At 34.3% G+C, this 12,483-nt stretch overlaps 2 protein-coding genes across 2 annotated transcripts; one reads left to right on the forward strand and one right to left on the reverse strand.

The window, feature by feature from the left end:
- The first annotated feature begins 4,326 nt into the window (after positions 1-4,326).
- LOC134273927 (uncharacterized) lies at positions 4,327-6,051 on the forward strand. Its single transcript, XM_062756144.1, has 4 exons — positions 4,327-4,487; positions 4,610-4,776; positions 5,231-5,466; positions 5,662-6,051. The coding sequence occupies exons 1-4, from the start codon at positions 4,361-4,363 to the stop codon at positions 5,864-5,866; spliced, it is 735 nt and encodes a 244-aa protein (XP_062612128.1). The 5' UTR covers positions 4,327-4,360; the 3' UTR covers positions 5,867-6,051.
- A 2,480-nt stretch (positions 6,052-8,531) lies between these two features.
- LOC134273928 (fez family zinc finger protein 1-like) lies at positions 8,532-11,665 on the reverse strand. Its single transcript, XM_062756145.1, has 4 exons — positions 10,198-11,665; positions 9,874-9,970; positions 9,439-9,618; positions 8,532-8,825 (listed from the first exon to the last, which is right to left on the reverse strand). Exons 1-4 carry the CDS (start codon positions 11,605-11,607, stop codon positions 8,533-8,535), a joined length of 1,980 nt encoding a protein of 659 aa, XP_062612129.1. The 5' UTR covers positions 11,608-11,665; the 3' UTR covers position 8,532.
- Between the last annotated feature and the right edge of the window lie 818 nt (positions 11,666-12,483).

Genomic DNA, 12,483 nt, shown 5'->3' on the forward strand with positions numbered 1-12,483 from the left:
ATTATCATTTTATTGAACAAATGGCTTAAAAAAGATGTAAAACCTGCTACAAAAAAAAAACAAAAAAAAAAACTGCCTGCCGCATTGAATTTTGAATTTTTTGGCCTGAGAAACAATTGATTAATTTTTTTTGGCCTTGTCTACAAATTGTGTAGACTGAGGCTAGTACCGGTATATCCTTTGTAGCATTTGTGATACAAGGGTACCACAAAATGATGCTTATATCTGCAGAATTTTGAGCAACCCTCATAAATAAATTTATAGTGTATTTGTTAATATAAATAATATGTTAGCCATTACAGTTAAGAGATGTAGAGAAAACATGAAATTGTTTGTTATTTAGATACATATACTAGTATATAATGCCAAATATAACATAAAGATTGATGTAGATAATGCCCATATTGGTGCCTTGTGAAGGAACTCTTATTTAGGAGAAATGACCATACGAAATGTCATGATTTTGCTATTAAATCAGGTAATTCGGAAGATCGAAGAAAAAAATAAAAAGTTTTTTTTTTATCAATCATGTGAATCCCTGTGAAAATTTTCCTGCTATTTGTTCTGTGAAGACCAAGGTGCATTATTGTTTTGTATTATTAGGACTAATTTTGTAGTGTGTAGGGAAATTTCAATTAGACTATCAATATTAAATATACAAAATGTAGTTCCACTTGATGCAACATTGTACCGGTAATTCATATTTGCCTGCTCTGTTACTTACGATTTGAGGAATTGTTATAGTTATTAATACATGTATTTTTATCAAAATCAAGGATTTTTGAAAAGCCTTATGGTAAAGATTTTTTTTCAAAGCTTTTATTTTACTCTGTTTATGTTGTAAAATGATTTTTAAATGAGATATAAATATATGTATATATATATTTGTTTTGTTATTGATGTAATAAATATTGTTTGCAGCAACCATTACTTGTCATTTTGTTGTTTTTAAAAAAGACCAATTTTCTTCCTTTTGGTGACTTTTTTATGTTCATTGCCCGGGGACAATCCTGAAAATGGAGGTACAGCAACAACCAAACAATAAAGATTACAGATCATCTCAAAAAATATAAAGCAAAGTCTCACAATAATATGTACTACAGTAGTGTAGATGCCTCAGTTATGCAGTTTGGTCTGGTAGTTACTTGGGAATGTGATTGCTCCAAAAACTTTGTTTTATGTCTTATTACCTGGAATAAATAAGAGAAATATTGGAGGAACTTCAGACACTTTGTGCCACAACATATTCAAGAAGTGATGTATATCAAATGTGGATAAAAAATCTCCAAAGGACTTTTGAAAATTTTTAAATTTTAAAACTTTTCAATTACATGTAAATAGCATTAAGACATCAACTTTAACCAAAACAAATGATATTCGGGTAGAGTATCTTCTACCACATCAACATCACTTAAATCTGGTCATGAAGACTATTTCTAATCTAATTTTTCCATTTACAACAAATAAATTTTCTGAATATTTACTACAATTCTTACAAAAATGTAAAAGATGAAGCTTATGAACAGCGATCATTATAAGCAATACAGATTTGTGAAGAGGGGTCAAAATGGAGATTCCTGAGGTAGGATCAGGTGCCTGTGAGGAGTCAGTATCCCTCACTGACCGGTCACACCGTGAGCCCTATTTATTGGTCAGGTAAACAGAGCTTTCCTCATTCAGTATAAAAACAAGATGTGTTTGTGAAACACCGAATCTTCCATAACGATGGCATAACAACGGCCTAACAATTGGTATGAGACAATTTAAGTCAGCAGGAATACGACCCAATGATAGGTGGATTTGCTAACAAAGTCATTATAGAGAGTCGCGGGTTCGAATCCCACTGCGGGACGTGGGGACCAGTCCTTAAGATGAGACCGTATAAACCGAGGTCCCGTGTCAGTAGGTGGTGGCACGAAAAAGACCCCTCCCTGATCAATGGCCCTGAGTGCCGAGTATAGGACAAAAGAACTACGTACTCTAACTCTTGATTCCCGCCTACATTTTGCACCCATTAAATTCAATTTTAATGGCAATTTGGTCATTAAATCTTTGTTTAATACAAAGAACAGTTCTATGGTAATTGATTAATCATTTTAATTCCAGCGCTAGATAGTAAATTATCATTAATTTCAGCTCTCGAAAAAAGGGGGGTAGACGATATTTTCTAGTGAAATCGAACTTTCAAGAATCACCATATTTTGAAATAGTTTTAAATATGATAAAATGTATCTCATATCTTTTCATATGTTTTACGCAAATAAATAAAACATATATAAATTGATAAAATACAATTATTTAGCTGAAAATAACTTTAAAATTAGTGAAAAATCAGCATTTTTTTCGTTTTTTGTCTATAAACATATGTTCCCCCCCGTGAAACACAAAACGCTTTGGCATAAATTTGTAAAATGACAGTCCATATTACCTGTAAAAAGAAATTTTTGTTTCACTGGGGGGAAAGATGTTTTAAAAATATTTTCCGTTTTCCATTGATTTCTATAGTGAAAAACTCAAGTTTTACCAAAATTATAAAGTTATCTCTCTTTGGTATCCCAAAAAAGTAATGTTTTATTAAAATTCATATAAATATCTATAAAAATTTTGAAAAATCATTCGAATATGTTAACTTTTGAGAATTGACTTAGAGGTAGGCGGGAGAACAATACTATCGTTCGTGGTTCTTTGCAGAATCATTATAGCGATCTTTGCAAACTCGTCACCGCCCCCTTGATTATCCATGGTACACTCGATAAAATGTACTTTAACTATAACATAGAACTCACCAAATGCTGACTTTAAACGAGTTTGTTGAAATTCCTGTAACATTTATGTATTAGTGAGTAGCATGCCTCGATTTAAGAATTGATCACACTTAGAGAAAGATCTTGAATGGTGGGTACGTCAGGAGACAAACACCATATTGGAATATTACTACATATATAGATTAGGAAATTTGGCAATGGGAATGCTGAAGTCATTTTCACATGGTTTTTTTCGTTTATACTAAGTAAAACATCCAATTACGTATGATGTGACAGACTCCGTGTTATTTCAAGTTCACTGGGATATATCGAGTCGATATATGAATGAAAATAAGAATTGTTAATTGATAAAACACCGTACGTATATTTGAATGTCGAACTGAAGTCCACAGCAAGTGTTTTCCTCTTCTCATGCATCTTTTTAAAATCAACTTCAGAGTACTTGTGTGAACAACCGGAGTTTTCAGCGAAGTAATTTTGTTGATAACCAAGCACAAAATGGGAAAACCTCCGTTCCGTTTATTTTCTGATACCGAAAGTCTAGATGAAGAGATCGTGAGGAATAGCTGTACAAAGTTTAGAAAAAGAAGTACGTTTTGATGTTTAAGAATTTTGAGAGAAAAAAAATTGCTGATTTAAAACCAATTCTCTTGAATCAATCTATAAATACTACAAATTGGCTAGAACTGGTTTTATAAGTAATGTCATGTTTTGAAAAAATCTACTGGTTTCTTCCATCAATGTAACCTTTAGCTATACCTATTGAAAATACCATGTTTTAAGAGTAGAGGAAAATTATTTTTCCATTGTTTTTAATTTCTTTTCATAATACATGTGAACAATTTATACGGATTAAAATATAAATAATATTATATTTCTCTTTATTTGTTCAAATCGGCTCTAAGGGTTGCAGCACTTGTAGAATTATTTTTTTTAAAAAAAAAACGCTTCCCTTATTAGCGAAGAAAGTATTTCATTGTTTAAGTATCAGCATTTTGAGTAGTTAATTAGAGTTTATTAATTCGAAAATGAACATGTAAACTTACAGTTTTAAAATTTATAGTGTATTTATATTTCCTTAAACTTGAAAATTATATATGAATTATTATACAAGTAAATAATCATAATTAATCATGAACGTCAAACGTGCAATTTCGTCCTGCATCTCTTTAATTGTAAATTATGAAATGGGTATACAATTAAATGCAAGTACATGTATATTATAACTTGCTTCCGAAACCTTCTTGTTAAACCACTTAATTGTATACTTGAGACCAGCCTCCAACCCCTCCTCACCCCACCCCACCACTACCACTGTCCCTTTACTGAAATGGTCGTCCAATATATTTTCAATAAATACGGATGGGGGAGTGGGAAACTAGTGTTTCAACGTAATAAGGTAAAGACGGGCCCTTGACATGTTTTGATGTCACAATGATTCATACTTCTAATTAAAATTTACAAACAATGTAAGTGGGCCACTACAGTTGTCAACGTTTGGTATGCATGAGTGACTAAGAGGCCCCTCTTAATGACGTCACCGTCCTCTTCATTATATATATGTTCCCTCGTTAGAGCTGTGATTAGAAAACAATATGTCTGGTACAACGTTAGCCGCCGTGTTCCTCCTTATCACCGTGTCCAATGCGTTTGTTGTGGATATGTTCCGGGATCTGGTATCGTCCTGCAGTGACGCCAAGAACCCGACTAATCCAGTACAAGGTAGGGAAGAAAGATTTCTCAGCCATTGGGGGCATATTTATCATATTTATATGGGTTTATAAAATAAGAATTTTCGCCTAATATCAAATACTACTATTAACGGACTTTTGAATGTCTTTCAGACGTGTCCCAGACTTGTTTAGAGCACGCGGCGTCCGGTTCCTGTAATTTTTACGACTGTTTTGAGCAGAGATTCCCATGTGGGAACTGTGGATTCAGCAAACATTACGGCACATATGACTGCGAGAAGTTTTACCAACCGGTCTACTACAACCAGTTTAACGACCTGGTAAGTATCACACATGTACAACCAAACGTTTAGAGATTCTCAATCTGCTAGATTGACAGGGTTATATTTTCCCAACCATAACCGAACTCAAGATATATTTTAATCATATGCAAGTAATGAATGTATTTATCAAAACAAACAACTATGTTATAAGTTCAAATCAACAAGGAGAAGATTTTGATATAATAAACCTTACTTAGACTTATAAGCATCTTTGTAAGACTTAGTTCAAGGGTTCCAAAACGAGCGGATCTATAACCCTTAAAGATAACTTAGAAGTAGAATGGAAAGGAAATGTAAATATATAATTGCGTATGAACTGTTCTCCACTTGACACATTAAACGCAACACATTTTTGTACTTTGCTTACTGTTTTGGGGTCCACCACATAACTTACCTTTTTTCATTATTTTGCTCTGTATACCAAGTGAATTTTATTTGTTATGGCTTGAAGGGAAAACGTTGGATAAAGGCAACAGGGGACTGCCTTATAAACACACTGAAGCAATTCTACACACAAGACACGGTTCGCTGTCGAATGGTCAAGACCACCATGATGGACCACGTGTCTACGTGTTACCTACATAACGCCGCCAATATCAGCTTCTGTGACGTCTTCTGGGACAACAGAGATGCCTTGATGGGAGTTTACGAAGCCAGCAGCTTCCTACAGCCCACAGAGATTCATAGGTACAGGAATAAAGGGAACACTTCGTTATTTTATGCTAATCTTATGTATGAATACTGATTTATAGCAAGTTAATATTCCTATGACAATACATTTTTGCTGTGTTTAGGCTACGTTTTCAATGGTATTTAATCTTTTAGTCAAACGGAATATGTACAGTCAGATGTAATTTGAGTGCTTTTCTGTTTTCTCAACAGGGTACTATTCGAGGTCTTACAGATAGGGACCAGTTGTACCGGAAGTCGGGCATCGGAGTTCCGGACGCTAATGTCGGAGAGATTGACACCCGTCGTCTCTCAGGCCGGAAGTCGGTTACAGGAAGTTGGGAGACAGATAGGAAGTGGATTAGAAGAGGCAGGGAGACAAGTAGGAAATTGGTTTAGTAACATCTTCACCAAGTAGAAATCCAGTGTGAACCATCTCAGGAAATCCAAAAACTTTGCATAATGTTCAACTTCTTGAGCATTGTCTAGCTATTAATAAATCCTTCTCCGGTGACTATTCCAAGAGGGTTGTAAATATCGTGATATTTGTCGAATTTGTAACAGTTTTGACATGTCTCGTAAATAAAATTAAAAAGAATTTCATTCAAGTCAATTATTTTGATTTTAAAAATTATGTTGCAGAACTAATGAAGTAAATCATGTTTGTGATACTACCCCTGTACTAAACGGACTTCTTTCATGAAAGGATGCAAATTATGTTTTGTCATGAAAGTGTACTTATGAGGTATAGCGGGTCATTGCTGGTAAACGAAATTTTTTTTACAAAACTTTGAGGATAAACTGTCAATAAAATGGAGTAAAGACCCACTCATATTAAAGGAACAGTGTTATACTTTGAGAAAATGATTCTTTTTGCTCTCGTAAGTTTGCGTGATCTATTTTCATAGGCAAATAATTTCAAATGAATTTTTGCGAGTTTTTTGCAAATTGTCGAGATTTTACTTATTATATAAAATATGCTCAAATAATTAATGAAATATCAAAGAAAATGTTGTTAAAATTGAGATTTAATTTTTCATATTCATGTTTGTCGCACTATACCAAGTAGATACTTGTTGAAAGGCCCAGCAAGAGTTGATTCCCGTCGGTCGCCATTTTGGAGGTCAACTTGTTCATATTCCTTCATTTAACCAACTTTCACATTTTAAATTGGTCATTGTGGAGATTAAGGAAGCGGTTGTTTTTTTTTTTGTTTTTTTTTAAATAAAAGTTCTTTATTTCATAATATTTTTTGTACAGATTTTTCTCCAAACATTTTTGCTTTGCCCTCTTAAATTTGGTAAGACAAAGGGAAGAAAAGAAAACAGGTTGACCAATACTGTGACCAACCGATTGGGAAAAAAAACTTTTGCTAAATTCAGGCCTATCGAAAACTGCATAGGCATTTTAATTGGCATGATCGCCCATGTTCTTTGTCAGAAACTTGAGAATTTTATAAAGGAAATAAGTCACTTTACTAATAAGAGTCATCTCTCTTATCAAAGAGTCAATAAACCTTAAAGTTCAAAAATATAAATTTTATTTAAAAATAGTTTTTAAAAATATTTTACTAATGATGTTTACTTGTTATATCATTTTTTAATTTTTTAATAAACTAATAAAAAATAACGTCTCATTTCCCCATGTGCACTTTCTAAAACAATCGTAAATCTTGCTATTCTGTAGTGATCATCTTTTAAGTATTGCTATTAATACCGAGTATTTTTGTAAATTTCTACATACATGTAATACTAGTATATCGAACTATTTTGCATAAACTTGTCAAAATATATACCAGACGTCTTCAGGACAGATAAAACAAATGAAAAAAATGAATGAACACTTGAGGCCTTTTTAACAGAGCTCTAAAAATTTTCTTATACCTCCAACAGAAGTGTTGGCGAGCGCTCCCTCTTTCAACGGGCCTCTCGATTGGTGTGCATTTGCCGACCTAATTTCGCTGTAATGATGCAAATGATATATATAGGATCTCCTATGGTTTGTGGTTTGATATGATTTTTATCCAACGAGTTGTGTGTTTTCTATCCACGAGCCTTGGTGAGGGGATAGAAAACACACGAGTTGGATAAAAATCATATCAAACCACAAACCATGGGAAATTCTTTTTATCACATATTTTTGTTCACTATAAATGTGTATTTTGTCTTTATTTCTAATTCAAAGTTCCCTTTCGGTTACCTCGGACCAAATAACGTAATAAATAATATTACGCTGTATGAAATAGTTCGTACAAAAATGAAAGAATTCAATGTATTTTAGCACTTTTTTTTTTAATTCATGAATGAAAATTTGTTAAAATATATCAAATAAAGTGAAATTTGACAAATTAAGTCATTCTCTCCTACATGCACATGTATTTGTTTATTTATATTACGTCACGTGACGTAGGAATACATAGTGTTGATACGAAAATGATATCACATGAGCAATATCAACGGGATAAAAGTGAAAATATGTGATAAATTTCTAAATCATGGGAAATATTTAAAAAATGTTCGAAATTCTGCCTTTCTGCAGATATTCTTATTATCAATCTATACATAATAATTATATACATGTTTTTATTGTATTGTAAACCTTTAACGAAATATTCAAAGATTATGCTCATTTTACTTGCATAAACATGACCGGTAGTTATTTTAAATTCATTTGTTTTCAACAAAAGTTTGTTTGTGCATGATGTATCATCCGTCTTTAACATGTTTTTGAACCATAATATCAGAAGCTATTTGTTCTATATCCAACCACTTCACTTCGAGTTCAGATTCTTTGTTCAAGTCTATAGAACACTTGCTGAATACTTCTGGTGTGATGTACAGTTGATAGAAATTTATATAAAAGAAGTATTCCAACAAGCCACAGATTTTCACAATAATTTATTACTAAACATGAAACATGCAACCACTCTTGAAACAGTTACGTGAACATGCATTTAGCACCATGAACTAAAACTGTACAAAATATCAAAAATGACTAGACAAAAATATACAGGCCATTAACAAGTTAAAGCTGCTCATTAAATCAGTAAGATTGACGGGGGAAGAGTCTGTCTTTGTTGCGTGGTCACGTTCGCGGCAAGTGGACATTCTGCTGATTTTCCATGGAGAATTTGAACTGTCGTCTGTCGTGATACTTTGATAGCGCGGGGTTGTTCGGGTGGTTTTCTCGGAGGTGAACGAAGTGACTGCTGGCATCAGCCGTGGAATGGCCGCACTCCTCACACACGTAAATCTTGTTTCTCCGCTGTTTGTAGGCGAAAGAGACATCCATGTTGTGGACTTTCCGGCAGTGGGACTCCAGGGAGCATCTTTGTGTGAATGATCGGTCACACTCGCTACACGAGTAAGGTTTCACTCCTGAAGAGAATTAAGAATAATTTGGTATTGATAAAATTTTAAATTTCTATTATATAAAAACGTGATTAAAGATTTCACCAAATCTACTTCAGATAAGGGATTTCATTTTTAGATAGATTCACATGACCCTAAAGTGTCTATTTGCTTAACTGCCAGTCGAGGTCTCAACCGGAAGTCACCAGTATAACACCCTCAACTGAATCTACACTGAAGGAAAGCGGAAAGATTGTTTTCAGGTCAAAAATCGAATGCAAAGTTGAGTAGAAAAAATGTGATGGATTTTTTTCTAAACAATAAGAAATGGTAATGATTTTAATTTAACGTCCGTAGCCACGAATGCGTAAGGTTTTCACATAGATCTGTATTATACTGTGTCAGCAATCGTTTCTTTCTTCGAAGCAAGACAATTCGGTCCATAATATAAATTCAGTAAGTGTAAATTCTTTGTTTCGAAGAAATAATAAATACAAATTCCATGTAAAATTTTAAAACAAAATCATACTGTGTTTCATGATACTGACGTATACTAGTATGAAAATCAGCAACAGTTGAGTTTACGAAATCTTATGAAATTAATTCCGTTAATATAGACTTTGATTTTGAAAGAATATACCTGTATGGATTCTAGTGTGACGTTTCAAATCAAACGTGTCGTTGAAGCCTTTACCGCAGAAGGTACACAGGTACCTCTTGACGTCACTGTGACACTTGAGGTGGCGATTCAGTAAACGCTGTAATCCAAATTCCTTGGAGCAGATCTTACAGATGTACTTCCCTTTACCCGTCTCCGAATCTGGACAAAGAAAATAAACAATATTTAAAGGTCTGTTCTTAAAAAAAGTCTGAGTCGAGGCCCAGAAAGTAACAGATGGTCTAATTGTATCCCATATTGGAAAGATTTAAAATTCTGTTGAATAATATTTTTACAATTTTAAAAGCATCTGATAAACAAATCTGTGACACGCGTCTGAAACTGTACATCTGTTATTTTGTGAAGCGTTTGATTTTCCCAATTTGTGTCAATATGGCCGACCTGTTGAGTCTTTACCTTGTTGAATGTTTGTTATATCGGAGGGTTTAGGTGCACTATACGAGGGGTTCTTGATTCCAAAGCCTCCATTTACCAGCTCAACCACAGGGGAGTGCTGTAAATCAAACAAGAACATAAGCAAAAACAAAGCAAAGAGAATGCAATCGTATAAGTATTTCTAAAAATAACGAAAAAATATGCATAACTTAAAATTAATATGGCCAAGACTTCGTTGTTTTAAAAAGACGCAGTGAATTTTTAACAAAACCATTACTAGAAAGTGTTCATAATATTTATCAATTATAGGTCAAAATCGATAATCGAAAAAATAACCCTACTAACCTCGTTAGAGAGAGGTATTTTCTCAGTCTTGGTTTTAAGGTCTGCAAATTTTGGCATCAACACCCTGGCCAACGATGGCTTGTTATCAACAGCGAAGACAGGATCGTTTGGTCGAGATACTGACGATTCCAACTTTGATGACGTCACAGGAGGCGACCCATAGACAGGAACTGGTGCCGATTTCAAAGGTGTATCCAAATTATTCTGTGAAGAATTCGGGGCTATTTTACGCTGAACCATGAGTGGAGATTTGTAAAGTTCAGGGGTCATAAGATTATCAGCTCTCCCAAAGGATGGACTGAATGGCGAGAGGACACAATGTTGTAATGGTGGCATAAGTGGTCGCAGTGCAACATCAGCAAATGCTTTAGGTGAGGGTTCAAATGCGCGTTGCATGTAAGGGGAGATAGGGGATGGTGTCGTTGAGACCTGGTACAAAGTTGGATATTCTGTTTTGATGACCGGGAATTTGGATGGAGTTTTGCTCTCAGTGAAAGGCTGAGTCAGTGGCAATACACTCTGTGTATTGTTTTCGAGCTTGATTTTCTTGGCATTTGGTTCCTCTTCGTGTCTTGGCAGGAGACGCTTGATTGTCACGTTGACGTCGTCTACTGATGGTTCTTCTTTCTTTATCATGGATTCTACTGTATGTTTGATGAGACTTCTTTTGGTATCAGGTATAGTAAGCGTTCCTGCAACACTGACACGATGAGAAGAATCGGGGGGATCGGAGACTGGTTCTGTCTTTACTATTGGTTCTCTATCTGAGATTTGGTTTTTAGGAGTGTATTCGTGAAAAAGAGGATTCCAGATCTTCGGTTTTAGAACAGCTCTCGCTTCATCTGTACGACTTTTAGAAGAATTGTCAGCAATGTTCTCGGCTTCTTTAACATTACTTTTTGTAATTTCTGTCGAAACATTAGTGATGTTTGCCTTTCTGACAAAAGTGGCTGGACATATCGTGTCTGATGCTTCCTGCTTGATCCTGTTTTCGCCATTTGTGAATGTAGGTATATTTTCTTTTCCATAGGTAATTAAGCGACCAAATTTAGCGGAATTCTTCTTTGGCGATTTTCGGGGAGATTTTCGGGATGTAGTCGTCAAAGATTGGGACGTTGTAGTGTTTATTCCTGGTCTTGGGGTATTTTGGTTTCCCCTCTCTTGTCTAACATTTTCAGACACGGGCTTTGTTTGTAAGTTACGGACCATATTGTATGCCAGCGTTGCAAATGAAGGAAGTTTATGTTGAGACTTTAATGGGACAACGTTCTCAAGGTCACAATTTTCAGAGTTGTTCTCTCTTTTTCTGTTGCTTTCACTAGTACCTTCTTTAGAGGAACACTGCGCAGCCGCTGTTGCTAAGATATCTAGGGAGGACTGGCGAGAATTTCCCTCGCTAGATTTCCCCATTTTTACAATCTTTAGCTGAGGTGGATTAGAACTGTTTATCTCCTGAAGTGGTTTTATTTCTATAGTCGTTCTGTTTGCTAGGGTTTTCTCCATGGTATTTTCTCTTTCTGTCAAAACAAAATATGTACATATATATTGTACGTAAAAATAATTGATATGTAGAACTTGAACTACAGGCAATAAAATTAATAAATAACGTAAATTGTAGTTTTACTCTTCTTTAGCGTGAATTTGCGATAAGAACTTTTAGTTCTACTTTATTCCCCAAGATCAGTTTTTGTTCTTTTCATTTCACTTGAAGAATTTTAAAACATATATTCTGCACTGAACAGTAGATGTATACATATCACAGAAGAACCCAGGCGTTAAGGATTAGAAACTCTACAGATTTTTTAAGTGCATGAATTCCGACTTTGAAAAACTAAATATGAATTTGTACCACCTAAAAAGCATCTCAATGACTGTAAGGAAAAGGGTTTATATGCTGTGAAGTAAATACTCTGAGATAAGATTGGACAAAAACTTCTCCAAGTCCCCTGCCCCTTTTTTTTATTTTCTTTGGATAAGGGAATTTAGGGGGGGTTACTAAATACGATATATCAAGGATACATCTGTCATAAAAAATTAGCTCCTATATTCATGAAGAAACAAAAACTAAACTGAACTTTGAGAAGCTCATAAAGGTTAAAAAAAAAAAGACAGCTTCACACGTTTTAACTATGCATATGTAGCTGTAATTTCTTACTGAAAGCTTTTTAAATTAAATAAATTATACACGTGTAGACACTGAACACCCATTTTTTACCTAATTTTTCAAGCAATTTTTTCACCTATAAATCTGGGTCCCAAAATACCTGACATTTTTTTTTTACCACC

Source organism: Saccostrea cucullata, unplaced genomic scaffold (assembly GCF_032062105.1).
Source record: "Saccostrea cucullata isolate Sc308-1 unplaced genomic scaffold, CSIRO_AGI_Scuc_v1 ctg124, whole genome shotgun sequence".
Classification (NCBI taxonomy): Eukaryota; Metazoa; Mollusca; class Bivalvia; order Ostreida; family Ostreidae; genus Saccostrea; species Saccostrea cuccullata.

What these genes read in the sequence shown, in the direction of transcription:
- LOC134273927 (XM_062756144.1), top strand. Translation starts at nt 4,361, where the DNA reads ATGTCTGGTACAACGTTAGCCGCCGTGTTCCTCCTTATCACCGTGTCC. An exon ending in ACAACCAGTTTAACGACCTG is followed by an intron (nt 4,777 to 5,230) that starts GTAAGTATCACA and finishes TATGGCTTGAAG; the next exon opens with GGAAAACGTTGGATAAAGGC. An exon ending in CAGCCCACAGAGATTCATAG is followed by an intron (nt 5,467 to 5,661) that starts GTACAGGAATAA and finishes TTTTCTCAACAG; the next exon opens with GGTACTATTCGAGGTCTTAC.
- LOC134273928 (XM_062756145.1), bottom strand. Translation starts at nt 11,607, where the DNA reads ATGGGGAAATCTAGCGAGGGAAATTCTCGCCAGTCCTCCCTAGATATC. An exon ending in AAATACCTCTCTCTAACGAG is followed by an intron (nt 9,971 to 10,197) that starts GTTAGTAGGGTT and finishes TTTGATTTACAG; the next exon opens with CACTCCCCTGTGGTTGAGCT. An exon ending in TCACACTAGAATCCATACAG is followed by an intron (nt 8,826 to 9,438) that starts GTATATTCTTTC and finishes AATTCTCTTCAG; the next exon opens with GAGTGAAACCTTACTCGTGT.